General features: G+C 54.4%; 1 protein-coding gene across 3 annotated transcripts in view; it reads left to right on the top strand.

Annotated features, from left to right (window-relative positions):
- Kazn (kazrin, periplakin interacting protein) overlaps positions 1-26465 on the top strand; it is a 502475-nt gene that overhangs the window by 455972 nt on the left and 20038 nt on the right. For all 3 annotated transcript variants that reach the window (XM_070037902.1, XM_070037903.1, XM_070037904.1), the window contains one exon: positions 4048-4236. In XM_070037902.1, the coding sequence (XP_069894003.1) occupies positions 4048-4236 (189 nt within the window). The remainder of the gene's footprint in view (positions 1-4047; positions 4237-26465) is intronic.

The following is a 26465-nucleotide window of genomic DNA, read 5'->3' as shown; positions in this document are numbered from 1 at the left end:
AGAGAATTAAGGGGATTAGGGATATGGGTAAGCTGCCCCTGACCACCAATTGTTGGGATTGTTTTTCAATTGTAAGGGACAGAAAATGCAGCTCAGGCTGGCCAGGACCGGAGGAAGAAGACTGTTGGTTTATGTCAGTGAGAAGTCCAAGGCTTCGAGGCGCGGTGGGATCCGGGACTTGGGTGTTCAGTGGCTCCAAATATAAGACGGTGGCCTGGCAAGGTGACGTCACTCTGAGTGCGTGGCTGTCTTGGTTTGTGTGAGCACAGTTGGGGCTCTCAGCACACGTCCCCGTCCCCGGGTCACGTGTGAGGTCTCAGCACGTGACCCCGTCCCCAGGTCACGTGTGGCCATGTCACATAGGAGGGGGAGCTGGGTTCTGGAGCCAGGATGCCTGGGGTTCAACACTGGCTCTGCCCTTCCCCTGTGACCCTGTGCTTCATCTCTCTACCTCATCTGTAGAAGACTCGGGGGAGGGGGTGATAATTGCTAGGATCTTCTTCCTGGAGATTAATCTAGGTAAAGATGACGTGTAAAATACCAGTTTGGAGAAGAGGTTGTGCTCAAGTGTTAGCAAAGGTGTAATTGATAGGGCGATGCATGATGAGTATAATGTTATATAGACCTCTTCTTGGGGAAACTGGGCTCATAAATTTGCAACTCATTGGGAACCTTAGAGATCTAGAGATGCCTCCTGTTTCTAGGTGGCTGCTGCAGCTCCAGCCATCAACACCACTTTCAGGATAAAAGGTGGGCAGAAAACAAAGCCTGTTTCTCTTAAAGGCCTATTCTCGGAATTTCTTTCTGTGCTTCACTGGTCAGAACTGGGCCACCTGGGCATGGCTAGCTACAAGGGGGGGCTGGGCCTAAAAGAGATGGGCTGCAGAAGGGCAAGGCTTGTCCCAGCTCCCACGGCCACTGGATGGCTGCACTGTGCCTGCTTGCCCGTGGGGAAGAGGCATCAGGAGGTCACTGTTGCCTGGCATGCCGCTGGTGAGCAGGTCTCCAGGCAACGCGACCTCCCTGCTAACCTATGGAGGCCCTGGGACTCTGCTGAGTCTGGCTTCTTTTGGCCCCCTGCCCTTCCCCTTCCCAGTGTTCCAGTGGCTGGCGCTGCCCAACACTAGCTGGACAGTCCATGACTGTGTTTTCCTTTGCTGTCCTTGGGCGATGCCAGGACTCTGTCTCTGGCTAAACATGGCCACACTTCCTTCCTGTCCCTATCCAGCACCCCAAGCAGAGGTGTCCGTGGTCCGTACAGCTCTGTCCCGTGTCTTCGCCACCAGCTGCACACACGTACCTGAGTTGCAGCCCATGTGACCAAGAAACCGGGCAGTGTGGCTGCAGACCAGAGCCCGGGTCTATTCTCACAGAGAAGCGCAGAATTAGTAGCATTCATCTGTGAGTCCCTCTGGCCAGGCATGGTGATGCACTCCTGTAATCCCAGCACGTGGAGGCTGAGGCAGGGGGATCTGTAATTCCAGCCCAGCCTGGGCTACCTGTGAGCAGGAGCAGGGGAAGGGCCATGCTGTTCTGAAGGCCTGGACAGGGACAGGGAACGCCCAAGGTCACACAGAAAGGGAGACAGAAAGGGAGACTTCTGAGACAGAAAGCAAGTTCTCCCAGCTCCAGAGTGTTCTTCTGAAGAAGGCAGTTGGTCCCCGGTGCTCAGAGGGGAGGGTGGGTTGTGGTGCTGGTTGACACCCAGGGGACATTGTGCTGGGCGTACGCAGTGGTGCTCAGAGGGGAGGGTGGGTTGTGGTGCTGGTTGACACCCAGGGGACATTGTGCTGGGCGTACGCAGTGCTACACGTGGCTTTTGAGAAGTTTTGTTCTTTGCAGTGCTGGAGATAGAACCAGGTGTTCCGTTACCCAGCTTCTAATTATAGTTAGGGCAGCTGAGGCCCAGGACGGGGTGCCCACCATGGTCCAGGGCTGGGAGCTCTGCTCCTGGCAGAGCCAGCCAGGGCGGGCAGGGTGGCCGGGGCAGGCAGGGTGGCCGGGGCGGGCAGGATGGCCGGGGCGGGCAGGATGGCCGGGGCGGGCAGGGTGGGCAGGGTGGCCGGGGCTGGCAATCTGGGCTGCCCCGCCCAGGTGGGCAGGTGTGCTTTGTAAGATGTGTGTCTCACTCACTTTCCGTGAAGTTGTTTTTCCAGCCTGGTCCCCTAGGGCTTGGCTTGTGGGGCGCTGCACCTGGTGTGCTGCCCTCTGGCTCCCCCAGGCTTGTTTGAAGCCTGACCACAGGGGCGGGGCCTCAGCCTGGTACACCTGTTGGAAAGGTGAGCTGAGCCCAAGGAAGGTTGTGGTACCAGCGCCCCCGCCCCTTGGTCTCTACTGAGTGCTGGTGTGGGTTCCCCTCCCCCCAGAGGAGCCTGCTTTTGGGCCACCTGCTTCCTTGTGCTCATGTCCCCTCGTCCATCCCCTCCGGTAGGAGCAGAGCTACTTAGGGCAGACAGGAAGGCCTTTTCAATATGAGCATGGCCTGTGTACTGTGGGACATTCTCATGCTAAAACTTAACCTGTCACTGACCTAGGAACTTCCAGTTTGTAGCTGGGGCTTGTTTGTTTTGCTATAAATCTGTCAACCAAGTCTGGCAGCCCATACAAGCAGAACAGGGTAACAACTGGGACCTTGAGAAGTGACCTGGGCTGTGGGGGCCAGCGGCTAGGTATGGATAGGCAGCTAGGAGTCCTGCTTTTGAAGCGCAGTCTCTGGGGACCCAGTGCACAGGTGACAATGAAGAACCCAGTGCTTCTGCAGGGCTGGGTCAGGAAGCCCAGTAGCCACACCGCCAAGAGAGAAGAAAAAAAACCCACAACAGGCAGAAGCAACCTCCCGATCCCACCCATGTGGTAATATAATACATAAGCAGTCACTCACACTCTACGCTGAAAGTAGATCAGGCTTCCTGCTTTCTTTCATGCATTCTTTTCATGGTTCTGGTCCAGGTTCAGCGGGTGCCAGGTGTGGCTAGGTAGGGACACTGCATCTCCAACAACAAAAACAGTTTCCCTCCCCCGCACACACACCCCTTGGCTTCGTTAGCAATAAACAGTTACCCAAGGGTGCTTCCAGAAGGCCAAATGTATGCACCACGGGCAGATGCCCACCACAGCCTCTGCCCGGCCCTCCCGGGGGCTCATGTCGGTCCCTGAAGAGGTGGGCAGAGGTCTGTGTCTCCCTGAGGAGGTGGTCAGGAGGAACTGGTAAGGGCGAGCTTGGCAGGGGCCCTGGAGGGGCACAGGGCCCCAGTGCTGGCAAGCGTGAGGCGCGTGCACGGTTCAGGTGTAGGCAAAGGCCAGCTCACTGCTTTGGTGGGCGTTTCGATGGTTTCTGCTTAAGAATACCTCTACAATGTTTGTCCTCGAGGTGTATATGGCCTGTCACCCGGCCCGTCCCCAGGTGGAGCCCCACACTCAGGGCCTGTTCCCCAACGCAGCGTCTCTGTCAGATGAGCAGGAGGACTAGGGGTGTGAAGTGGCTGTAACATGTGAGGGGCCTCACCTGTCACTGAAGGATGATGGCCCAGCTGGGGACACCTGGCCTCTCCTCCTCCCGCCTGGCACTCTCACACCAGGGCTGGGTGAAGAGCTACCGAGCCCTCTGCTCTCAGTGTCTCCCCATTTCCTGCGGAGTGACTCAGGGTGAGCGCAAAGCTGTTCTGCACAGTGCCAAGCTCCCGAGGGCTCCGTGCTGCACCAGGCCGGGCAAGTCTGCCTCTCAACCTGGGATCAGGGGCCTTGTTCAAACCTGCCAGCTGTGAACTTGACCTCCTGGAGTGTCTTGATCTCTGGGCCACAGCACCACTTTGTGTAAGGTAGGGGTCATGGAGGCTGCCTTACCGTGGGATACGTTGCGTGCTGTGGCCCACGGTCATCACGCCCATTTCCAGGGCCACCATCCTCTGGATGGGCACTCCGGGGACAATCATTGCAGCAGGGGCACCAGGGAAGGTGCGGGCTGGGTTTTCCTGTGTCCTCAATGAGAGGGACAGGAAGTCAGCGCCCTGGGAGCTGCCCCGTGTGACCTGTGCTCTTGTCCCCTAGTGCTACGGGAGGAAGTGGCCCGGCTCCAGGAGGAAGTTCACCTTCTCCGGCAGATGAAGGAGATGCTGGCCAAGGACCTGGAGGAGTCGCAGGGCGGCAAGGGCCCCGAGGTCCTCACGGCCACCGAGCTCCGGGTCCAGCTGGTGCAGAAGGAGCAGGAACTGGCCAGAGCCAAAGAGGCCTTGCAGGGTGAGTGACGCCTCGGGCTGCTGCAGCTCTGCCAGGGGGCCCGGCCTGCCCAGCCCAGGGCCTGGAAGCCTGTGTGCCTTGGGGTTGAGGTGCATCTCCCTCCCTCCTCCAGGGGGACCGCCACACCCTGCGGCACCTCCCACAGAGCCAGGAGTTGATTACATTCTGGGCTGGGTCTCTGGTCCAGCAGCCTGCTGCCTCCCCTCCTCGGGTCTTGACAGGGGGGGGGTTGGGGGGGGAAATGTGTGTCTCCCCACTTCCCTCCAGGGAGGTTCTGGGCCTCTCTTGCCTGCTGGGTCCAGCACAGCTTCCCTCCTGCCAGGGGAGGAGGTGGGAGTTGAACACAGCGCGAGTGTCCAGGCAGCCTCTTGAACAAGGGAGGGAGCCTGTGGGCCCTGTGGGGTCCTAGGAGCTGGCTGGGGATCCCACACCTCTCATGTCCTCCTCCCCTAGGGCTCAGGGAAGGCCGTTGAAGGTTATTTTAGGAAGGTGGTAGGTCACGTGTTAGGTCAACTGCCACAGAGCTACGGGGTCCACAGACTTGAGCCCTGTAATGACTCTGTTGCTCCCAGGGGAGAAAAGCCATGGAAGTTTGAAATCTGCTTTCCATTTACCGCTCACAAGAATGAAGAATGTTCTAGAAAGAGTAGGTTTGGGGAAGATCAGGCCCGTGGGCTGCAGAAGGCTCATGAAATCATGCATGATAGAACAGACACGCGTGTTTCTCGTCCACCGCCTGCAGCCTCCTGGCAGTGTTGGTGGCTGGTGTGGCTCCCCGTGATATGATAAATACCCAAATGGCCCTTGGCAGGAAGCAGCTTCTCCATGGGAGCAGGACCCCAATATGTCAGCTTACAGAGTCTGCTTCATGATGACGTCATCCCAGCCCCCCCAGGCCTCCGCAGGGAGCTGAGTGGCAGGGACCGTGGGGTGGCTGTGAGGCCTTGCCTGTGTATGAGCGAGGGCCAGCTCCTGTGTTGTTGGCTTGTGCAGTCTTAGACCTTGTCAGCTGTTTGTTTCTAGTATTTTCTTTCTTTTTCGTCATCGTCTTTTGGTACTGGGGATTGAACTTTCTTGCTTGGCTTTTTTCACTCAAAAGTGCTCCCAGCCCAGCCCCCTCGCTCCAGGCACAGCTCCTCGGAAAGAACATGAGCAGCACCACCTCCCAGCTCCCAACAGGGGTGTTCCGAGCACATGACACGCCATGCACCCCATCCTGCTAGGTGCTCCTGGCCACTGCTGCCCCCCACTCTCATCACAGATACGGCCCCAGCATGAGACTCCGAGGCAGCAGCACCCCTGCACCAGCACCTCCCGCACCCACAATCCATATCCCCTCTGGCTGTGGGTACCTGGATGCAAGACACAGGCATCTTTAGCTCAGTGAAGGGATGGCAGACTCCACAGTCAGACTTGAACTTGAATCCTAGCCCTTGGACTTGCTGTGTGACCTTGGGTAGATCCCTCAACCTCTGAACCCTTTGCTGAGGGTCAGGATAATAACCGTGTCTCTCCTGATTGGATCTATTCATAGAAACTACTTCCTAGGCTGTGAGGGTTAAATGAGATACAAAGTGCTTGGCTTCATGCCTGGCACCATTAATACAGAGTCTTAGTGGTGCTGAGAGGGAGGAGGACGCCGCCCCTCCTTGGACCTGCGTAGGGATGTGGGTTACCTGACTCCCATCAGGAGCTCCTGGAACGGAAGCGCCCCCCTTGCCTGCCAGCCCATGCAAGCTCAAGGTAGCAGTGTCCTTGAAAGGCAGGTCAGCGGCCGCTTCACCCCCCTGCAGTGCTACAGCGCCATAAATAAGATGCTTCCTCGCCAGCCAGCTGAGCCCGTGGAGCATCGGCTATAGACAGATGTGGGCAGAGAGAGCAAGAGGAAGGAGAGAAATGCAGGCGCAGAGCCAGCTGCAGATGTCTTATCTGCAGGCCCCACCCACCCCACCCCTCCCGACCCTGGACTCTTCCCCCACGGGAGAGAATTAGGGGCTCAGTGCTGGAACACTGCAGGACCCCAACAGCACAGCAGTGACCAGTACCTAGGGGGACTAAGGGGTCTTGGAGGATTCCACTGATCTCGTGGGGATGAGGGCAGAAGTTTGAGGTTAGAGGCAGAAGCCCCAAATGACCAAGTCCAGTGGCATTGGTGTGGATGTTGTGAACCTATGGCCCACCTCACAGGGAGCAGGGAGCCTGTGGGATAACCCTGGGGGTCCGGTGAGCATTGCAGAGGTGATATAATGAAGACCAGCTTCTTTCGTTTTTTGGATTCTCTTATCATCATGTGGAGGGTTTTCCACAACAAGAAATAGTCTTTGAGAACATAATTTTTAATGACTACATAATGTTCTCCCAAATAAAAATACCATAATTTACTTGGCCATGTCCTATTATCGGACATTTAAGTGCTTCCCCTTCCCCCCTCCCCATCTCTCTCTGTTTCTCTCTTTCTCCCCCTCTTCCAGGCTGCGAGTGTCTGGGAAGACAGCAGCCTCCTGGATAGCGCTGGGTTTGAAGTTCTGCACAGGTGCTGCCGGCAGGCGCCATCACAGAACCCTTGTTCTTTGTAAAAATCAGTTTGTAGCTTCTCCATGTGACAGCAAAAAAAATGATAGAAGCCTGGTTTCCTCTCATAGAAGGCACAGGATCTGCTGCGGCTTTCCCATACCTTAGCGTGAGCTGCCTGTCCCAGACTAACCAAACTTTATTAATTATTGAATTAATAATTCACCAAATGTTTCTGGAAAGCTTCCCTGTGCTGAGACCTGTCTTGTGGCATGGTTTGGACAATTCCAGGCCTGTCTGTAAACTTGTGACTTGCCCAGAACCTACGACATTCCTACCCCATACAAGTTGGATGAACACCTTTTTTTTTTTTTAATGGCCAGTCAGGCCTGCGCCGAGCTAAGCTCAGTAGAGTGGGGGCCCAGGCTTCTGCTGCCCTTGCAGATGTAGCTGGCCTGCAGTCAGTTGTTAGGAAGTGCTCCCAAGGGGTTGGACAGAAAGCCTGCCACAGCACAGTATGGGGTTTGAAAAGTGACTTGAAGGCCGGCCGGGCGCTGGTGGCTCACACCTGTAATGCTAGCTGCTCAGGAGGCTGAGATCTGAGGATTGAGGTTTGAAGCCAGCCCAGGCAAACAAATTGAAAGACTCTTATCTCCAATTAACTAGCAAAAATCTGGAAGTAGATCAGTGGCTCAAGTGGTAGAGTACCAGTCTTGAGTAAAAATAGCTAAGGGATAGCACCCAGGCCCTAAGTTCAAACCCAATATTGGCATCAAATAAATATAGACATATCTCCTGTCTCCTTCCCTACATCCATTCTATTCTCTGTCCACACCTTCCCCTCCAAGACCTGTTCATCTTCTGCCTAGCTGATTGCCCAGGATTGAATTTGTCTGTTCCTCTAGGTCTCCAGATCTAGCCTGATGCCCACCCGGAATCACTCCTGTCTTGCACCCCTGGTGTAAAAGGCTTTGAGCTGGCAAATCTCAGAACTGGGTGGAAGATTCCAGAATGTTTAACTTGACAGAACATCTTCCTAATATACTACTGGTGCTTTTTTTTTTCTTTTTGTCAGTCGTGGGGCTTGAACTCTGGGCCTGGGCATTGTCCTTGAGCTCTTCAGCTCAAGGCTAGCATTCTACCACTTGAGCCACTTCCACTACTGGTGCTTGTACCTGGAAAGCTTCTCAGGCCCCAGCTGCCACCCAGTTGCCCATAACGTGTGGCTAATGGGGAGAAATATCCAGTCTTAAAAGGTCTGCTGTAGTGTCAGCCAAGCAATCTGAGCTGCTTCACATTGTAGACAGAGACCCAAGAAAGACACATGTCCTCAAGCACAACTAACTGGACGGGGCGGAGGGAGGAGAATATACTAGGACTTGAACTCAGAGCCTTGAGTTTGTGCTTAGCTTTTTTGCTCAAGGCTGGTGTGCTTCCACTTAAGCCACACCTCCCCTTTCTGCTTTTTAATGGTTAATTGGAGATAAGATCTTACAGTGTTTTCTACCTGGGCTGCTGTGGGACAGTGTTCTTCATTCTCCTGAACAGCTAGGATTACAGGCATGAGTCACTAGCACCAGCCATAACTTCCTTTATATTTTTTGATGAATTTTTTATTAGTATAGAAGAGTTGTACAAGAGGCATATTCGCTGTGACCTTTCCAGATGTACGTTTTCAATTCTAGTGCAAACGTATTTTTAAAATAGTAGTAGGGAAATTTACAAAGATTGTCAAGTTCCCAGATATACCCAGTTTCCCCTTAACCTCTTTCATTGCTTTGTACAGATGCTTTTAAAGCAATCTTGGGCCTCTTGTTTAACGGCATCTCATTGGTCAAAGCAAGCCACGTGACCAGATCCATCATCTTGTGGGCGGGTACTCTGCCTGGTTCCTTGGCAACTGTTTCTGCCACCACCCACCCGGAGCCTGGACTCTAATCACTAGCTCCCTGACGGCACACTTGGTCCTTTTGTTTTTGTTTTTCATGTGGTTGGGTTTTATTTTTTTTTCTTTTAAATTTTTGATAGGGTATGTGACATGATGTTGTGATTCAAATGTACATAGTGTAATGTTCAAATGAGGGTGAGGGGTCTTCAATTTTTATGACAGTGAGGACATTCAAACTCCTGGTCTAGCTATTTCGAAATACGGGATTCCTGCGTGTCAGCAGTCGCCACCCTGTGGAGGGGAGGTCACAAGGACTTACCTCCTCGCATCTCACTGGGACGCCAGGACTCTGCCCTCCTCCCCCAAGCATCTCTCTTGTCTCTTCTTGCCTGCTGGGCCGAGTGCCCCTGCACCCACCTCAGCAAATGCCCTTCCAGCATCTCAGTGAACACCCTTACCTTTCCAGCATCTGACTGGACACCTGTATTACTCATGACAGTTTCCCATTCATCCTGGAAATGGCTGAAGACAAGTTGTCTGGGCTCACCCACACACTATACTGGTTTGGGAAGCATTTGTTAGGCCTCCCCAGCCATTCTTCCCTGTTGGGGTACCTATATTGTATTTGGTGTGAACACACCTGGGCATTTTGGGTGATATTCCTTCTAGTTGATACCTGCCTGTAGCACTGGGAAAGTCCCCGTCACTCACCTCTCTCCTTGCTCTGCCTACGTCAGCCATAGTTCCTCCCAGCAGCCCTTGTTAGATGAATAGTGTTGACTAGTCTCAGTTTCCCCAGCTACAGAGCAGAGGTGAGAGCGGTTCAGGGATTTTTTTTCCTCAGGCTTTCTAATGAAGAGGTTTTGGAGCCAAGATTTGTCCCCAGTGAGTGTGGTCTCTGCTGCCTCTTTGATCTGGGGTTGTCATAGCAATAGAGAAGAAGGGCCCAAGATAGGGAAGAGAGAAGGAGGCAGCCTGGGTCTGGGTGTTGTGCAGAGGCTCCTGGAGCCACCAGAGTTTGTTGATTCCTTTTTGCCGTTGCTCAGGAGGTTGTCCTGGGGGACCAAGGCTGGTCTGAGCCCAGGAGCCTGTTCTCTCACCTCTCCCCACCTCTCCCTTGCCTCTGGAGTGAACACCCCAGCCTGGGGAATGCCAGCAGCCCCGGCCACAGACCAGGCTAGGGCTTAGGTACAAGCAAGGACTACGGGTCTGGGCTTTTCCTTTTCTCCTTTACTCCTGGACTTTTAAAGCTTTTTTTTTTTTTTTTTTTTTCCCAGAGCTGAGGACTGAACTCAGGGCCTTGCGCTTGCCAGACAGGCACTCTTCCCCTGAGCTAGACCCCCAGCCCCCTCTCTTTTACTCCTGGAAAGCGGCAGAGGCCGCTCCAGCTGAAGAGAGAACAGAGGCACCACCTGTGGTCTGCAAGGACCTGGCCTAGAGTCCTGCTAAGTCCCCAGCAAAAGAGATAGAACTTCTAGCCTTGTGTGGGTCCTCCCCCCAGCCTTTCAGTGACGTGGAAACACAGAAGGAAAGTGAAGCCACATGGCCTCTAACCCCAGGGAGGCCCTCTGGTTTGGGCCCAGGCATATAGTGTATGTGATAGGGTCCTTGCTCTGGCACCTAGCACGGTATATGTGCAGTTTCTGTGTGCCATTTGTAATGAGCAAAGCTCATTTTTTAAATAACTTTTGAAAGACTCAAACCAGAAGTGAAGGCAGGAACTGGTGGCTCACACCTGTAATCCTAGCTACTCAGGAGGCTGGGATCCGAGGATGGAGGTTAAAACCCCCAGGCATAAAAGTCCCTGAGACTCTTAACTACAGTTAATCAGCAAAAAGCCAGGCTGGAGGCCTGGCTCAAGTGGTAGAGCACTAGTTGTAAGTAAACAAGCCAAGCAATTGTATGAGACTGAATTCACACCCTGGTGATGGAGGAGGGGCATGGGGATGGGTGGATTAGGAGAGAGGAGGGGATCACTTCTGTACTTCCTATGTAACCTTTTTCTGAATGCCAAAGGGAACCCAGTGCCAAGTAGGCAGAGTCTCTGGAATCAGGCTGATTATGCAGGGGGTCTAGACACCCATCCTTTCCAGAGCTCGGCATTCAGGCTTCTGGCCAGCATTCCAGGAACAAGAACTTGTGGCCTAAAGCTGATGTGCTGTGGCCGGGCTTTGGCCCAGCTCTTTAAATAGCATCGACCACACCGCTGACCAGCCCGGAAGCCATCAACATCCCATGAACTGCCCAGGTCTTGGTAAGCAGAGCCTGACAGAGGAGGCAGAAGGATAGACATTTATTTATTTTATTATTTATTTATTTGTTTATTTATTTTGGCACTGAGCTAAAAATTTGGAGCAAGCCAGGTACTGGTACCTCATGCTAGTAATCCTAGATATTCAGGAGGTGGAGATCTGAGGATTGTAGTTTGAAGCCAGCACAGACAAGAAAGCTCATGAGTATCATATCTCCAGTTAACTACTCAAAAAAGCTGGAAGTAGAGCTGTGGCTCAAGTGGTAGAGCTCTAGGCTTGAGCAAGAAAGTTTAGGGACAGCATCCAGGCTCTGAGTTCACACACACACACACACACACACACACACACACACACACCTTGGATCAGTTTACCCATATCACACACACACACACACACACACAAAACTTGGATCAGTTTACCCATATCCTAATTCAGCCCCGGTGGTGGGGGGCTGTGCATGGTTGAGAAACAATTCCATGAATATAGTGTATATAAAATAACACTGCTAGAGAAGATATGAATGAGGGTATTGTAAATGTGGTTGTAGTTAATTTACATACATGAAAACAGAGCAACAGAGCCTATTGAATTTGTTTTCAGATGGAGTGGAATGACGGAGGGAGATAGATGGGTGTAGTCACTCATGTTGGTGAGGTTGTGTTACCCTGGAGACAGGGTCCAGCTAGATGGGGATAGACACACAGTGACCATCCGGAGCTGGGACCCCTCTCTCCCACCTTTGCCTGGCACTGGACAGAACACTTGTCAGAGTGTCCCAGACTGGGCCTGTGATGGAAAAAACATGTGGCCCATGGTCTGTCAGAGTCCCCAGGCGCAGTCATGGACACCTCCCACACGTTGGGGGCTGGGAGCACATGGGGTCAGGTGTGCAGATATCTATCTGTCTGTTGTCCACCCGTGGGATGGTCTCAGCCCTGCCACTCTGGACCCAGCAAAGTGGAGGAGGGACAACAGAGAAAGAAGATGCAGGCTGGGTTCTTGGCTGGCACTAGAGGGCAAGGGCTCCCACCCAGCCACCCCAGCATGTGCTTGTCCACAGACCTGATCTAGGTTCTAGAACATTCTCCTGCCTGGGCACGGCATTCCTGAGCACTGACTTTCTGGTTAGGTGAGCCACCAGCCCTGTCCTGAGCACTGACCTTTGTTTGTCTCTCTAGCATGTGGCCAGAGTGACCCATGGAATGTGCCTCCCCCTGGGGACCCACGCACACCCCTGCCTCTGAGTCACCCAGAGAATTTGTGCACAGGAGCCTAGGCTCCCCTAGTGGCACCCAGCGGAAAGGCCAGGCCCACTGAGCTAGCATGGCTCCTGGAGCTCCAACTCAGATCCTGGGCACTGACCCTGAGCTGCTTTTGCTCAAGTGTAGTGCTCTACCACTTGAGCCACAGTGTCACTTCCAGCCAGCCAGTTTTCTTTTCTTTTCTTTTTTTTTAGGGGGGGGGGTCCAGTTGTGGGGCCTGAACTCTGGGCCTGGGCGCTGTCCCTCAGCTCTTCAGCTACAAGGCTAGCGCTCTACCACTTGAGCCACAGCGCCACTTCTGGCTTTTTTCTTTTTTCTTATGTGGTGCTGAGGAATCAAACTTAGGGCCTCATGCATGCAAGGCAAGCGCTCTACCACTGAGCCACCTTCCCAGCCCAAAAGCCAGCTGGTTTTCTATGGGGGCTTCAGGAGGAAGGTCCTTTAGGGAACTGGCTTTGAGGCAAAAGGAGCAGAAGCTGAAGGGGCCTTGGCTATGCAGGTGGCCACTCCAGAGACTGGCCTGCAGGCCCAGCTCTGTCCTCTCTGCTTCCACCAACTGTGCCCCCCGCCCCCCGCCAGAGCCTACCTGCCTTACTTTCTTTTTCTTTCTGTTCTTTCTTTCCCTCCCTCCCTCCTTTCCTTCCTTTCTTTTTTCCCTTCTTCCTTTCTTTCCTTGGGCATCTGCTCCTCCCACAGAGCCTCATTCAAAGCACTCTGGACCTTCATGGCCCAGAGCTCTGGGTGACTAGTGTCCCTGGTATTTGCAGGATGCCAGGGATGGGTCAGGTGTGGTCTGAGGCTGGGACCTTTAGAGGCCTGGTGTAGCCTCTGGTCCATGGAGAGAGGGGGTTTGTGGATATCCAGAGCCATCCAGCCCTTGGTTGGTGTGGCCAGGAGGGGGGTCTTGGTGGCTCTGGGCCCATCCCTCCCCTACTCTCCCCTCTCCCTCCCCTCCCCTTCTGTCCCCTTGGGATCTTCCCAGAAGTGAAGCCCTTCCAGGCAGGTGTCTCTGAGAGTTCTTCTCCCGTGGAAGCTCTATCCCCAGGCTGCCTGCTGAGGGAGGGGAGACTCGGGGTGTAGGCGAGGCATTGTAGCCCCGGAGAAGAGGTGTTCCAGGCAGAGGCTGGCTTTACCAGGTTGCCCTGGAAGGGGAGCCAAAACTCAAACTTGGTAGCTGCTAGTTAGCTAGTGGCAAATGGGAAAGGAAGTGGGCCAGGTGGGGGTAGGAGGAGGAGGAGAGGACAGTGGCCCCCAGTGGGAAGCTTTGTTTCTGTGCTCCACATGAGGCCAGACAGAGACATCTCCCAGATCCCCCACTGAAGCGCTGGGTAGCTGGAGACCCTTCCTTGGGAGGAGAGGGGAGGAGGAGGACCACAGGGGGGGAGGGGGACTGCCCTCAGTGGCCCTGTGTTCAGCCCAAGTTCCCAGGAAAACCATCAACCAGTTGAGAAAACGGTATCTTACCAGCTCTCCACATTGGCCAAGACCCTTTGACCTTCCTTTTGAAGACCAAAAGTGCAAGCAGGTTACACTGCTCACCTTGGGTCCCATGCAGCCCTGGTTAGAGGCAAGACCAGGCTCTGGGCTCCCTCCAAGTCTCCCAAAAGAAAGGACATGGGTGAGTGAGCCCAGCAGGGCTGGACACTGCCATCAGCAAGGCACTTCCGGGTGGTTCGGGAGTTGCTACACTATCCTACCCTTCCTGTGTTCACACACACACACTCAGAGACACAGACACACACACACACACTCAGAGACACAGACACACACACACACACACTCAGAGACACAGAGACACACATAACCTTGGCTTTCAGAAATTCACTCCAAGGCTTATCCTAGCAGGAAGCAGAAGTTTCTAGGGATGAGAAAGGTTGCTCAGGATGCTGCAAATCTTGCTTGACCTTGAACATGGGCAGGTCACAGAACCTCTGTTCCAACCCCATTGATAGCATGGGATTGTGTTAACTCAGCCCTGCGGTTATTTGCCACCTGTGGTTGAGACTGAAGCATTCTCTTGAGAGGTTAGATTACTAAATAGCTGTTTATCAAACACTAAAGGCAGTCATTACAATGTTGTCACTAAGCTCAGAGTGGGCGGGGCTTGGGAGTGGAGAAACAGCTTTGTTAAGAGCTCTAGACAGCAGGGGATAAACTTGGACCTGAAGCTGGGCACAGGCACAGGACGTGAGCTGGACAGGTGCGGGGCAGCCATCCTTGATGGTAGAGGGAGAGGTGAAGAGGAAGTAGCTGCCCCCCCATCCCGCCCCACAGGAGCAGGTCTCTACCCCTCGTTCCCCGCTTTCCTCTGTTCCTTGCATGCCCCAAGGTCACTTGCCCAAGCACCGGGTGCCAGGATCTATCAGGGCATGACAGACCACACTGTTCTTTACGGCACTGGACCATGAGAGAGAGCATGGGCGTCTCAGAAAGTGTTGCAATACCATGATGGAGTGGGGCGCAGCGCGGAGGGGAACACATCCCCAGTGACAACCCAGGAGCCAGGCTGCAGGTAGAAGAGGCTGGTATCCCCTCCTCCAGAGACCTCCACGAGCACCTGAGGCCCTGGCCCACAGCACCCAGGCGTCCGTCCTCCTCAGCCCCAGGGTGTCCAGGGTAGCCCTTGCTCCTGAGGGTCAGATTCCCCGAGGCTGGAGCAGTGGGGTCCAAGAGAGGCCCAGAGGAGCCCTCAGGCTCAGCTAGGACCTAGCCCTCATCCCAGATGCTCAGTGGGATCCTCTCGTCCACTCTCAGTTTCTGACACAGGATTGTAGGTTTTGAAATCGCATCTCGGTCCTCCAGCACAGTCCTGTCCATAGCCCCCTCCGCGGCTCACATACTGTAGCCCAGTGGCCAGTGTGTGCTGTAGGTTTAAACACCCTTGGCCAGTGCTCGCATGGGTATAAATACCTCTGGTCAGTGCATGCTGTAGGTGTGAACACCTGTAGCCAGTATGTGTTGTAGGTGTGAACGCCTGTCTGTAGCTATTGACGAGAGTCTTTGTGAAAATAAGTCAAGGCATCCTCTTTGTAGATATGGAGGAAGCTATGTTCTTTTGCAGTGGTCTCGGGTGAGTGGGCCGGCCGGCTGTGGCACTGGCAAGTGACTCCGTCTCTACTGCAGGATTTAGCAGGGGAGCTGCATCTGTGCCATAAACAAACAATGCCAGATGCATTCTTCCCTCACCAGCTCACCCACCAGGCACCTTAGAGCAGTGAGCAAGCTGGGCAGCTGCCCATGGCCTCCCTTTATGTGTGGTGGTTGGCAGAAATAGTCCTTTCTTGATTTTGTCCTAGCCTGAAAAAGGTTCAGCAATGCCTCTCTCTCTCTCTCTCTCTCTCTCTCTCTCTCTCTGTGTGTGTGTGTGTGTGTGTGTGTGTGTGTGTGTGTGTGTGTGTGTGTGTGTGTTGATACAGGGGCTTGCTCTCAATGCCTCTGTGTGTGTGTGTGTGTTGATACAGGGGCTTGCTCTCAGGGCCTCATGCTCTTGTTTGACTTTTTCTGCTCAAGGCTGGCGCTCTACCACTTGAGCCACAGTTGCATTTGTAGCTTTTTGCAAGTTAATTGGAGATAAGTGTCTCATAGACTTTCCTGCCTGGGCTGGCTTTAAACCATGATACTTGCTTGGCTGGAGTTAACTTTGTTACTGTAGAATAGAACCAAGAAGTAGATTTGTAGCATTGTCTTCTAGGATATGCTGGCAGGGAGGAGCCTTACAGAATGGAGAAGATTCCAACTCCATGGGAGGTGCCAGTGCCCTGGTTTGCAGCACTGTGCCTGTATGTGTGCATATGCATGTGTGTGTCTGTAGTACAGTCATCCCCAGGATCCCTGTTTTCAGGACTCCCATCCCAGGAACATCCTACATCCTCAGGAACCCATGTCCCTTGTACCACATTGCAGTGTCTTCCTCCCACTTTTGTGCACCAGAAGTCATCGCAGGAGGAGGTGTAATGCCCAGTGCAGCAAGTTATTACTCTGAGCACAGGCCATACACATCTCTTTCTGAGGACAGTATACGCTTCGTGCTGTCCTCTGTTACCCTGTACTGGTTAGGGGGTGGGAACATGCACATGCCGTATGCAGTTCTTTCTACCCCTATAGTTCCATCTGCAGCCACATACTGAGTGCTTGTAGAGATCTGCGTGGACCCAGGACCTGGGAAGGACAGCCATGGGGGCCTGTGGGGAGCGCCAGGAGGCAGAGACGCTGGGGCACCATGCACACCGGCGCCCCCCAAGGAGGAGCCAGGGATCTGGTGAGGGGAAGGTTCCAGGTCTGGGCAGTGGAAAGCAACCAAGTGTGACCGGAACATCTTGTCCTCCCTGAGCAAGGCTGGGCTGGAAGACATGAGGAGATGTGCAGACCAAAGGACCCAGGCTCTCCTGGGTCTAGAAGGGGCCCTGCACAAAGACAGAAAGGGAGGATGGGAGATGATCGGTCACTCTGGGGGGACAGGGAGTTAGGAACCACCAGCCAGGTACTATAGCTATAGCAAGGGATGGATGCCCTATCACACAGGCAGGAGTTGGATTGAGGTATTAACAGCTGGCTGGGGTCATCTAAACTTACCATGTCATGATAGACCCCAGCTGACAAAGGAACCCTTCAGAAGAAAGGAGGATCAGAACTTAGGGCATGCCTCTGCATCTCCTGGGTGCCGGATCGGGGTGGTGGGGGAGGGGAAGAGGTCAAGGCAGCCATTGTGGGGACTGTGGGGGTCGCCCGTGGACCAGGACAGGCAGAAGCACAGTAATAACTCACACTGACGGCCGTGGAAGGGTGAATTGCGAGTGGTCCCTAGGTGAACAGCAATGCTTGTTCCTGGCACTCCTCAGTCCAGCTCTGGAACTTAAAACAGCACTGCCCAGTGCTGGGAGATATTGGTTCTCATTTGCAGGTAGGAAACCCCTCCTGTGCAGTGATCCTGCCTCTATGAATGTTTGAAGTAAAAAGCAGCAAATCGAAGAAAGCCCTACCTGCCCTTTTCTTGTTTGGTGGACTCCAAGCAGCTCATGAGCTTGCCTGGGGCCATGAGGGAATCACAGGGGCCTCTGTATCAGCCTGGAGGGACGGTGTGGGGACACGGCCTCTGCCTACCTGGAGGCACAGTGCCCGTTTCCCCTGAATGGACTCATAGGCATAGAAGGCCCATTACCACCTCATTTTGCTGTCACTTCTGGGAGTTGTAGCTCAGACTCATGTGGCAGGCCTTCCACTAGATGTCAGGTTCTGAGACTGCAATCCTATGACTTCTGTATGGATGTAATTATAGATGTGACTCACCAAGCCTGGCTTGTTTTGTTGAGATGAGGTTCTCAAATAACTTTTTGCCTAAAACCATGATCCTCTTGATTTCTGCCTCCCAAGTAGCTAGGATTATAGGTTGTGTCATCGCTCCTGGACCTTTATTATTCACGTTCTTCCTGTCTATGTGGGCTAGGGGTCAGCCCACTGATAGCCACCTAGTCCACAAGAGCTGTTCTTGGCCTGGTTTGGCCACCATAGTTAGGGCTGTATGGACAAGGGTTTGGGAAAGATGGGCTGCAGCCATGTCTTTGGGGGTACATGTGTGCCTCCTCTGAGCTCTGGAGTCAGGGGTCCCTGCTGGTAACAGTAGTTTACCCCTCCATCTGCCCCACTGCACACCGAACACTTGGGAGCAGTTGTTAGCAAGTGCCGGCAGCAGAACCACGCAGCCTGTATTTACAGGCCAACCTGTCTGCATCCGCTCGACACTGCTGCCCAGAGCTAGCCTTGGAGAGCAGTAGACAAAGGGCGAGGCTGTGTCCCTGGAAAACTATAGAGACCAGTGGGTGCTGGATTTGGCCTGTGGGTCCAGCCAGAGTTAACCATCTGTGTTCTCGGGACAGACCGGGCCTTTGGCAGGCAGCACCCGTGCTCGTCTGGATTAGAAGCTGTGTCGGCGAGATGCAGCAAGACCTGCCTTGTGGAGGTGTGCCAAGAGAGGCAGAGCGTGCCAGCCTCCAGTCCAGGGCAGCTTCTGGTTAAACATTAGCCATCGCCTCCCCCAGCTCCACAGCAGAGGATCTACGCCAGACTGCGCTCTATACTCTATCGTGGCTCTGCCCTGTGGTTTAACTACAGGTGTGGACAAGGTGGGGCTGGAAGAGGAGGGAGCTGTTCTCGGAGTCCCAGCACTGCGCAGCCCCTCACAGGCAGACCCTGGTGCCCAGAGAGGCCTGACCACCTCCCATCCTCACAGGGAGAGGATGACTGTGGTTCCGAGGGACTGCCCCTAGGTACTGTGTGCCTCAGGACTTACTGTGCATCACGTTGATGTGTATCTTGGTACTACATGCCTGGCTACCATAAACTGTGGTACTGTGCATCTGGCTACGGTGTGCTAGGAATTGTGCACCTACGCATCTTTCGTCTTCACGACAAAATGTAGAGACCAGCAACTTTTGGCTCTGAAGACCCGTGTTGTGGGTTGTTGCTTGGAGCCTGTGCTGATGCAGCTCATCACAGTGGGAGCCGGTAGCAGAACCTGCTCCCTTCCTGGTCACCTGAAAAGAGGGAAGCGGAAAGAAGGGCTGGGGATATTCGGGATCTGTGTGGACCACCCCCAGTGATGCCCCCAGCACCTCATTTGGAAACAGGGCCTTTGCAAGTTCTTTTAACATGAGGCCCACCAGACTGATGGCTTTGTTGAAGGAGATGAAGACACCATCTGTGGAAGTGCCAGACCAGCCTTGGCAGGAACTGGTGTGCAGACTCCCAGACCTCAGACTTGAACCTGACGCTGTGACCTTGATTGGGCTTGCAGCCGGATCCTGTGACCTTGGGCTTGAACCTGGCCCCATGACCTTGGACTTGTAGCCTCTGGAAGTGTGTGGCGTGGATCCCTTGCAGCCCAGCTGTCAGTCTTCTCCACTCCCACCCTGGAGCTGAAGGAATGTGGGTGCCGGAAGTCATCCCTGTGGCTGGGACGGCCCCACCCCCAGAGCTGGAAGCCTGCTGCTTTCTGTTGACCTTCGGAGCCCAAGTCCCCCACTTAGGCAGCCATGCCTTGAGACCATGTATAACAAGCCATTTCTGAGCTCAGTGCTGGAGCCCTCGGAGCCGTGGGTCCCAGGTGTTTGGGCCTTGGATTCTTCCCGGGGGCAGAAGGAGACAATGCACTGACGTTTTTCTCTGCCTGACACTTGTGGTGGCTTTCAACTTATTAAGCCTTGTTGTTCCTGGCTCTGGGATGGGCTATGCCAGGCATGGCAGTGAGCACCATGTGGCTGGTGCACCGCTGTGTCCAGCAAAGTGCTCAGCATATGAAAGTTTCTTTCTCCAGACTGCAGGTGTTGTCTGCAGAGCTGGCCTGGCACCCATTGCTTAGTATTGGTGTCCCTTAGGCTAGGAGTTTGGGGTTTTCCCCCTGGGCTATGTCCTTAAGCCAGGAGTTTGGAGGTATCCTTCTGGTCTGTACCGTTTACTATGAGGAGGTGAGGAGTGGCAAGCCCACCCTGTCCCCTGCACTGTTAATAAAGCAGGGTGAGTGCCAGCATCCAGGGCCTCAATTGAAGCTCCATCCCCAATTCTGCCCCTCTGCTTCCTACCTCATGTCTCCATGTGCCCCTTTCCAGAAGCTTCTATTACCCACCCCAAATGCCCTGGGTGTCCGCCTCTGGTTCACATCCACCTTTATTTGTTACAGGCCCCCAAAAGATCTGACCATTGCCTTGTTTTTCTCGAGTCTATAGTGTGTGTGTGTGTGTGTGTGTGTGTGTGTGTGTGTGTGTGTGTGTGTGTGTGTGTGTGTGTGTACGTGTGTGTACACGCTCTACCACTTGAACTACAGTTCCACTTCTGGCTCTTTGCTTGTTAGTTGGAAATAGGGGCTTTCTTGCCTGGGTTGGCTTTGAACGTGATCCTCAGGTCTCAGCTTCTTTCTCAGCTAGCATTACAGGTGTGAGACACTGACTCCTGGCTCACCCCAGTTTTGAATTTGCTGGCCACCTCTAAACCTCACAAGTTCCACAGTGTGGATCTCCAGCTTGTTTGGAAACCCTCAGGCCTGCTCATCCCAGGCCTGTCCCCTGCAGCTGAGGGGAGCCTGCCTGTGGACAGTGGTGCCAGCCTTAGCCCGCAGCCCTCCACAGCCCCCAGGCCTCTCTGCTAGGCTTCTTGGGAGCTAGCATGCATCCCCAGTCCACTTGGGCAGCAGATCTGCTGTGCAGACAGCACAGGTGCTCAGCCTTTCCACCCTTGGCGTCCCAGGCCCCTCCCCCCATCCAGGCGGGGGGGCGGGGTGATGACTCACCTTTGCTTTCTCCCCAAGTCCTGACAAACGGGATTTTAACCTATTGGGTGTATGGCTGTCTCAGAGGAGAGATGGTGACTCAGCCATCTTGGAACCATGGGCCCCAGCACAGGGGCCAGCCTGGTGTGAGTATGCCGAGTTCATGGGGTGCAGGGCATGGCAGGAAGGCCACTGGCTCCCTGCTGGAGGTCCCCAACCCTGGGAGGAACTTGTAGCTAGCCACGCACTCAGCGAACACAGAGATGTGATCAGAGCAAGTACGTGTGTGCGCATGTATGTCCTCTGCCATGGCCGAGGGCCAGCTGCCCCACACCACCCTCTTCCTGTGCCCTGGAGAATGGAGGGTCTCTGAGACACCCCACCTGGTCAGCCGTCCCAATCCTGTGTCCATACCCAGGCATGGTGTCCAACACCCCCCCCCCACTGCCCCCACTGGCCTCCTCCTTGCCCTCTCTCCTCTGAGAGCCAGGTCACACAGGCTGCGTTTCCTGATTCCCCAGGTACCTCCACGCTTGGCTGAGCCTGCTACCGTGAATGTTCTCTCCCAGCATTCCCTGCATCCCAGAGAACGGAGGTTCCTCTGCTGCATAGCCTGGGCTCAGAGAGATCCTGCCAGAGCTCTTGCTGCCCTGCCCCCTTCCTGCTCTGGTGACTCGGCTCCAGCCCTCATCTTCCCACCATATTGTCAGGAGTTCTGAGGAGTTTCTATATTTGAGTTCTTCCAGCCCCAGGAGGCCAGGCAATCCATGCAGAGAGTAGCTCATGGATCCTCAGGGTGGCCTCTGGGGACATGGGCAACCCCCCGGGCTGTCCCCTGGGATGGACAGCCAGACTGGGCAGGGGTCTTCCACAGGCCTCAGAACCTCCTGGGCTGACCAGACCTGGCACCGGGGCCCAATGTGGCCCACAGGACTGACATGGGGAGGGCCCAGCCTGGACACTTGGTTGCTATGTGGCATTGGGAAAGTCAATTAACCACACAGCTCCTTAAGGTGGAGGCATTTGATCTGTACTGCTGTGGGACACTTGGGCCCCTGCGCCCAGGCACACAGTAAGTCCTGGTCCAGTAGCAAGCCTGGTTTAAAGTGGTTTGTTTTGGAATGAGGCAGACAGGAAATCAAAGTTTGGCTCTGGGACCCAAAGAGCGGCTGGCCTTGGCTATTTTCCAGTCCTCAGTCCTGGCCTGCTAGGTCCCCAACAAGGGCTAGAGCCACCCCGTAAGCTCCTCAGCCAACATGAGACAGGGGGAGGTGAGCACCCCCACCCCACCTGGCTGCTAACTGACTGACTTCCTGATGGTGTGGCAGCTCAAATGAGACATTCCAAAGCCTGCACCTGAATTAAGTTTTAAATCTTCACACTCCTCAAGAAGGGGGTTTATTGGCTGTACTTTCGATGGGGAAATGGAGGCATGGAACAATGTTGACAATTCTTCCAGGCCCAGGTTATCAAGTTCAGAGACAGCACAGGAACGGACCCCTGGGTGGGGGCAGGGGAACAGGCTTGTCAAGCCCCCGTGTTAGACTTAGCGGTTGTTTGTATAAAGAAAGAAAAACATTGGTCCTGAAGTCAGGTGGACTCTCCACTCTTACTACTCTGTGGCCTTGGGAGAGTTACCTCACTTCTCTGGGTCTTCCCTCATTTTTCCATGAGACAGGATACTTACTCATGCTTAGTTTGTGGGGTGCTTTGAAGGAGAAGGGGAGGGCAGCCCACGAATGTTTGTTTACTTCTTGTCCCTCATTTCCTGCAGCCCTAGGCAGGCCTTGGCCCACATCCAGAGCCTGACCTTGGCCTGGGGTTCCTGGAGGACGTAGGAAATGGTTTTGGCTGCGTGCTCCTGGCTGGGGAAGGAGCTACCCTGAACACTTGGAGATCGCAATCTCCCGCAGCCCCTTGCCAGGTCTTTTATGTTATTGCTGTATTTCATGAGAGGCCTGGTGTTTGTTTAGCAGTGGGGTGGTATTTTTAGAACTTAGGAGGCTTTCTGAGCTTCGAGGAACCAGAAGAAGCTTAGGGATGGGGCCCAAGTGCACACAAACCGGGACTGGAGGCACGGGGTGCCCAGGCCTCCCCCTAGCCCTGCTCTTGGATGCCACCAGCCCTGCTCACTCTCTGGTCTGGGCTCCCAGGGACCAGTGGAGTGGGCACAATACCCCCTGCCTGTGGTAGGCGAAACACAGCACCCCAAAACTGTCCACTGAGTAACCCTGGCACCTATGAATATGCCACCCCCAGTGGCAAAAGGGGCTTTGCAGATGCGATTAAGGATTTAGAGATTTGGAGATTATCTGAGATTATCCTTAGCCCAGTGTGACTACAGAGGTGCTGTAAGAGGTGGGGAGGGGAAGGAAGGGGCTGTGGCTGTACCTGTGGGGCTCAGACTTCAGACTGAGACTACCGTGATTGGGATTTGGAGATCTCCACTGATAGCCCTGCTGCCTAGATGGAAGAGGCCAGGAGCCAAGGGGTGCAGGTCCTCTACAAACCAACAGGAAGGAAACTGGTCCCTCCCCTGGAGCTTTGGGAAGGAATGTAGCTGTGCCGACACTCTGACTTTGGCCCAGAGAGACTCTTTAACCAGACTCTGACCCTCTGACCCCCTAGAACTATAAGAGAGGGTGTGCGTGTGTGCGTGTGTGTGTGTGTGTGTGTGTGTGTGTGTGTGTGTGTGTGTGTGTGTGTGTGTGTGTTGGTACTAGACCTCAGAGCCTCGAGTTTTTGGCTTTTTTGCTTAAGGATGGTACTTTACCACTTAAACTGCAGCTGTACTTCAGGCTTTGTGGTCATAATTGGAGAGATAAAGAGTCTCTCAGACTTTTCTGTCTAGGCTGGCTTTGAACTACAATCCTCAGATCTCAGCCTCCTGAGTAGCTAGGGTTACAGGTGTGAGCTGCCTGTGTGTAAGGGCTTTTTTGTGTGTGTTTTTTTTTTTTTTTTGAGGGGGTGCGGGGGTGGGTGAGGGTTTGGGGTTTTGTTTTTTTGTCACTCCCTGGAGCCTCTGGGAAGCAGCAGGGCTGCTCAGGTTGTCCTAAGCCAGCACCGGTGGGGGGAGTTGGTGGAAGTATGGAGCCCTGGGCTCTGCCCCTCAGTGCCAAAGATCACTCAGCCCAGGTCATCTACGTCTCTGCAGAGAAAGATAAAGAAGTGGTTTCAGATGTGGCCCAGGCTCGGGAACCTGGGCTCCAGTCTGAGCCAGTGAGGCCATCACTGATCAGGGTGAGGCAGATGTTTCTCTGGCCTCAGTTTCTTTGTTAAAGGAGGAGAACAAAAAGCAGTAAGTGGAGCTGTGGCTTAAGTGGTAGAGTGTCAGCCTTAAAACCTTAAAGCACAGAATCTAGGCTCTGAGTTCAGGCCCCAGCTCTGGCACACACACAAAAAAGAAACAAAATCTCCTCATCCAAAGACCAAGATGTACAGGAGGATGCCCAGGGCCACAGGGCCAGGAGGGCAGAGCTGGTTTGGACTGGGCTCCATGCACCTGCTGGTGCTGCTGTCTTCCCCTGGGGGTGAGGGGAGGCCTGAGTTCTGCGCCTGGGCTTGGGTGCTGTTGGCTGTCACATGGGAGAGGCCCAGCATCTCAGGATGTTTGGGGAGTATCCCAGAATCCACTTGGTCTGGGAGTCCCGGATACTTCGTTATCTAGGCTGCAGCAATGGTGTCTTCGGCTCTGTAGTTGTCTGCTCTGCACATTAAGTATAGTAGAGAGAACCCTCCAGGGCCGCAGGCCAGTCTTACTCTGCCACCCCCCCCCATACACCCGCACCGTTGTTGGAGCCCTTACTGGAGCTTGAACTCAGGGTTCTTGCTTGGCTTTTTCACTCAAGGCTGGTGCTCTACCACTTGAACCACAGCTCCACTTTCAGCTTTTCAGTGGCCATTTGGAGATAAGACTCCCTGGGATTATTCTGCCAGGCCAACCTCAGACCACAATCCTCAGATCTCAGACTTTCTGAGTCGTTGGGATTACCACCTGCACCTGCCTCTATCTTGGACCCGTGACTTTCCCTCTTCCAATGTGAGCTTGTCACTTCCGAGACAGCCATCTCCTTCTGGGGAGCTGAGACTCAGATGAGCCCAGCTGTGGAGTCCCTGGTCTGGGTACCCAGGCAGTGGGCGTCTGGCACATCTCCTCTAGGTCTTGGAAGAGACAGGAAGGTGTCTCTTTCCCCCAGTCTGCCTTGCACAATTGTCCTTGGGGACTCCTTGTTTCACTAGATTTGGGTGTTCAAATGCTGCCTCCAGTACTCATTGGTCATGTGACTTTGAGCAGGTCTCATGGGGGCCATGCCTCAGTTTCCTTCTCTAGGAAGTGGGTCATAATTATCTCTCCTACCTGGAGAGGTGGGACCATCAGATTCCCAGCCCAGGCTCTGTGCAGGACATGAGCCAGGTACCTGCAGCTCCTGCCAGTCACTGCAGATAACAGCAGCCGTGGTCCTTCTGCATGAGGTCCAGAGGTAAAGGTGTATAGGCCCAGCCTGAGAGAGTGCGGTACCATGCCTTGTCTCCCCCCCCCCCAGGACTGGATAGTAAGGTACTGAGACCACCCCCCAGCCTGGGAGACTGAGATAACCACCCCCCACCCTGGCCTGGGAAACAGGTACCACCACCCTGCCTCACCCAACGCAAGGAGCTTTTCAGCACAGACTAGCACACATGGTGCAGGCATGTTCTGAACCACCACGGACGGGCGTTCTCCAGACGTGCGTATCTGTGATCTGTGCCACAGATGTTGCTAAGCACCAGCCAGGTCTCCAGGAGCCCAGCCCGACTCCCTGCAGACTTCGGCCAGTGTTTCTAAGGCAGCCACCAGGCAGGAGCCACCTGTCCACCTGCCTCCGCCCTTCTTTCCTCCTGGGTGGAATTTTTAACCCAATGACAACTGTTTGAACCTAGTAGCCAAGAAACTGCCATCCTGTGTCCCTGGGGGGGGGGGGGCACCCTGGGGCCCAGAGCCTTCTCCACTTTCCCTTTTCTGCTGGGTCTTGGGCAGTGGACAGCTGATGTGGGGTGGCTGTGGATTGAGGCTCCAAGCTCAGCAGATAGCTAAGCCTTGAGTTCTGGGGTCCCAAGCCGTGCTCAGGCACATCCCCCAGTGCAGAGACCTGGAGGTCAGGTGATCTGACAAACCCACATGCTGGCCAGCCCGAGAGCCTCACAGTGAGCATTCACAGGTCAAAACCACAGGCCGAGATGCTCACACCTGTAATCCTAGCTACTCAGGAGGTTGAGATCTGAGGATCCAGTCTGAAACTAGCCAGGCTAGGAAATTCTGTGACACTCTTTATCTCCAGTGAACCACCAAAAAGCGGGAAGCAGAACTGTGACTCAAATGATAGAGTGCCAGCCTTGAGTGAAAACACCAAGGAAGACCATAAGGCCCTGAGTTCAAGCCCTGGAACTGGTACGCACACACGCACACACACACACACACACACACACACACACACACACACACACACACACACACACACACACACACACACACACACACACACACACACACACACACACACACACACACACACACACACACACACACACAGAGAGCAGGGGCCGTAGTCGTAGCTCAGAAGTAGTTTTCTTGCTTAGGGCTGAGAGGCTCTGGGTCCCCACATTGCAAGGCACTTCCCTTCATAATGTGTGTGTAAGAGAGAAAGAGACCCTTCCCTCCCCTGGTCCTGACTGGATGGAGTTGGGTAGGGGCTAGAGAGGCTGGGGCTGGGCTGGACTGGTCTGGTCCGGTCCCGTCTTGTGGCTCTGTGACCTCCCCCCTCCCCCCCCCACCTTGTGGGAGGATGGTATCTCATCCCTTTCTTTGCCCATCAGATAATATTGGGGGGGTGGGGCTGGCTGCCCAGGGGGTGAGGGGGTGATGCCCCATGGCTTTTGTTCTGTGGGGCTCAAGGGGGGGTTGCTGAGCCCATGCAGACAGAACAGTAAACCACTAAAGTAGGCTCACAGTGTGGCCTGGGGCAGAGTAGGAAGGAAAGAACACGACGTGGAAAGGAGGGGCGTGCCTGGGCGGGCCAGGG

The sequence above is a fragment of the Dipodomys merriami genome, unplaced genomic scaffold (genome assembly GCF_024711535.1).
Source record: "Dipodomys merriami isolate MVZ:Mamm:240054 unplaced genomic scaffold, mDipMer1.0.p SCAF_28, whole genome shotgun sequence".
NCBI classification, from domain to species: Eukaryota; Metazoa; Chordata; class Mammalia; order Rodentia; family Heteromyidae; genus Dipodomys; species Dipodomys merriami.
The sequence above is the reverse complement of the archived record's forward strand: the minus strand, read 5'-3'. Positions and strand labels throughout refer to the sequence as shown.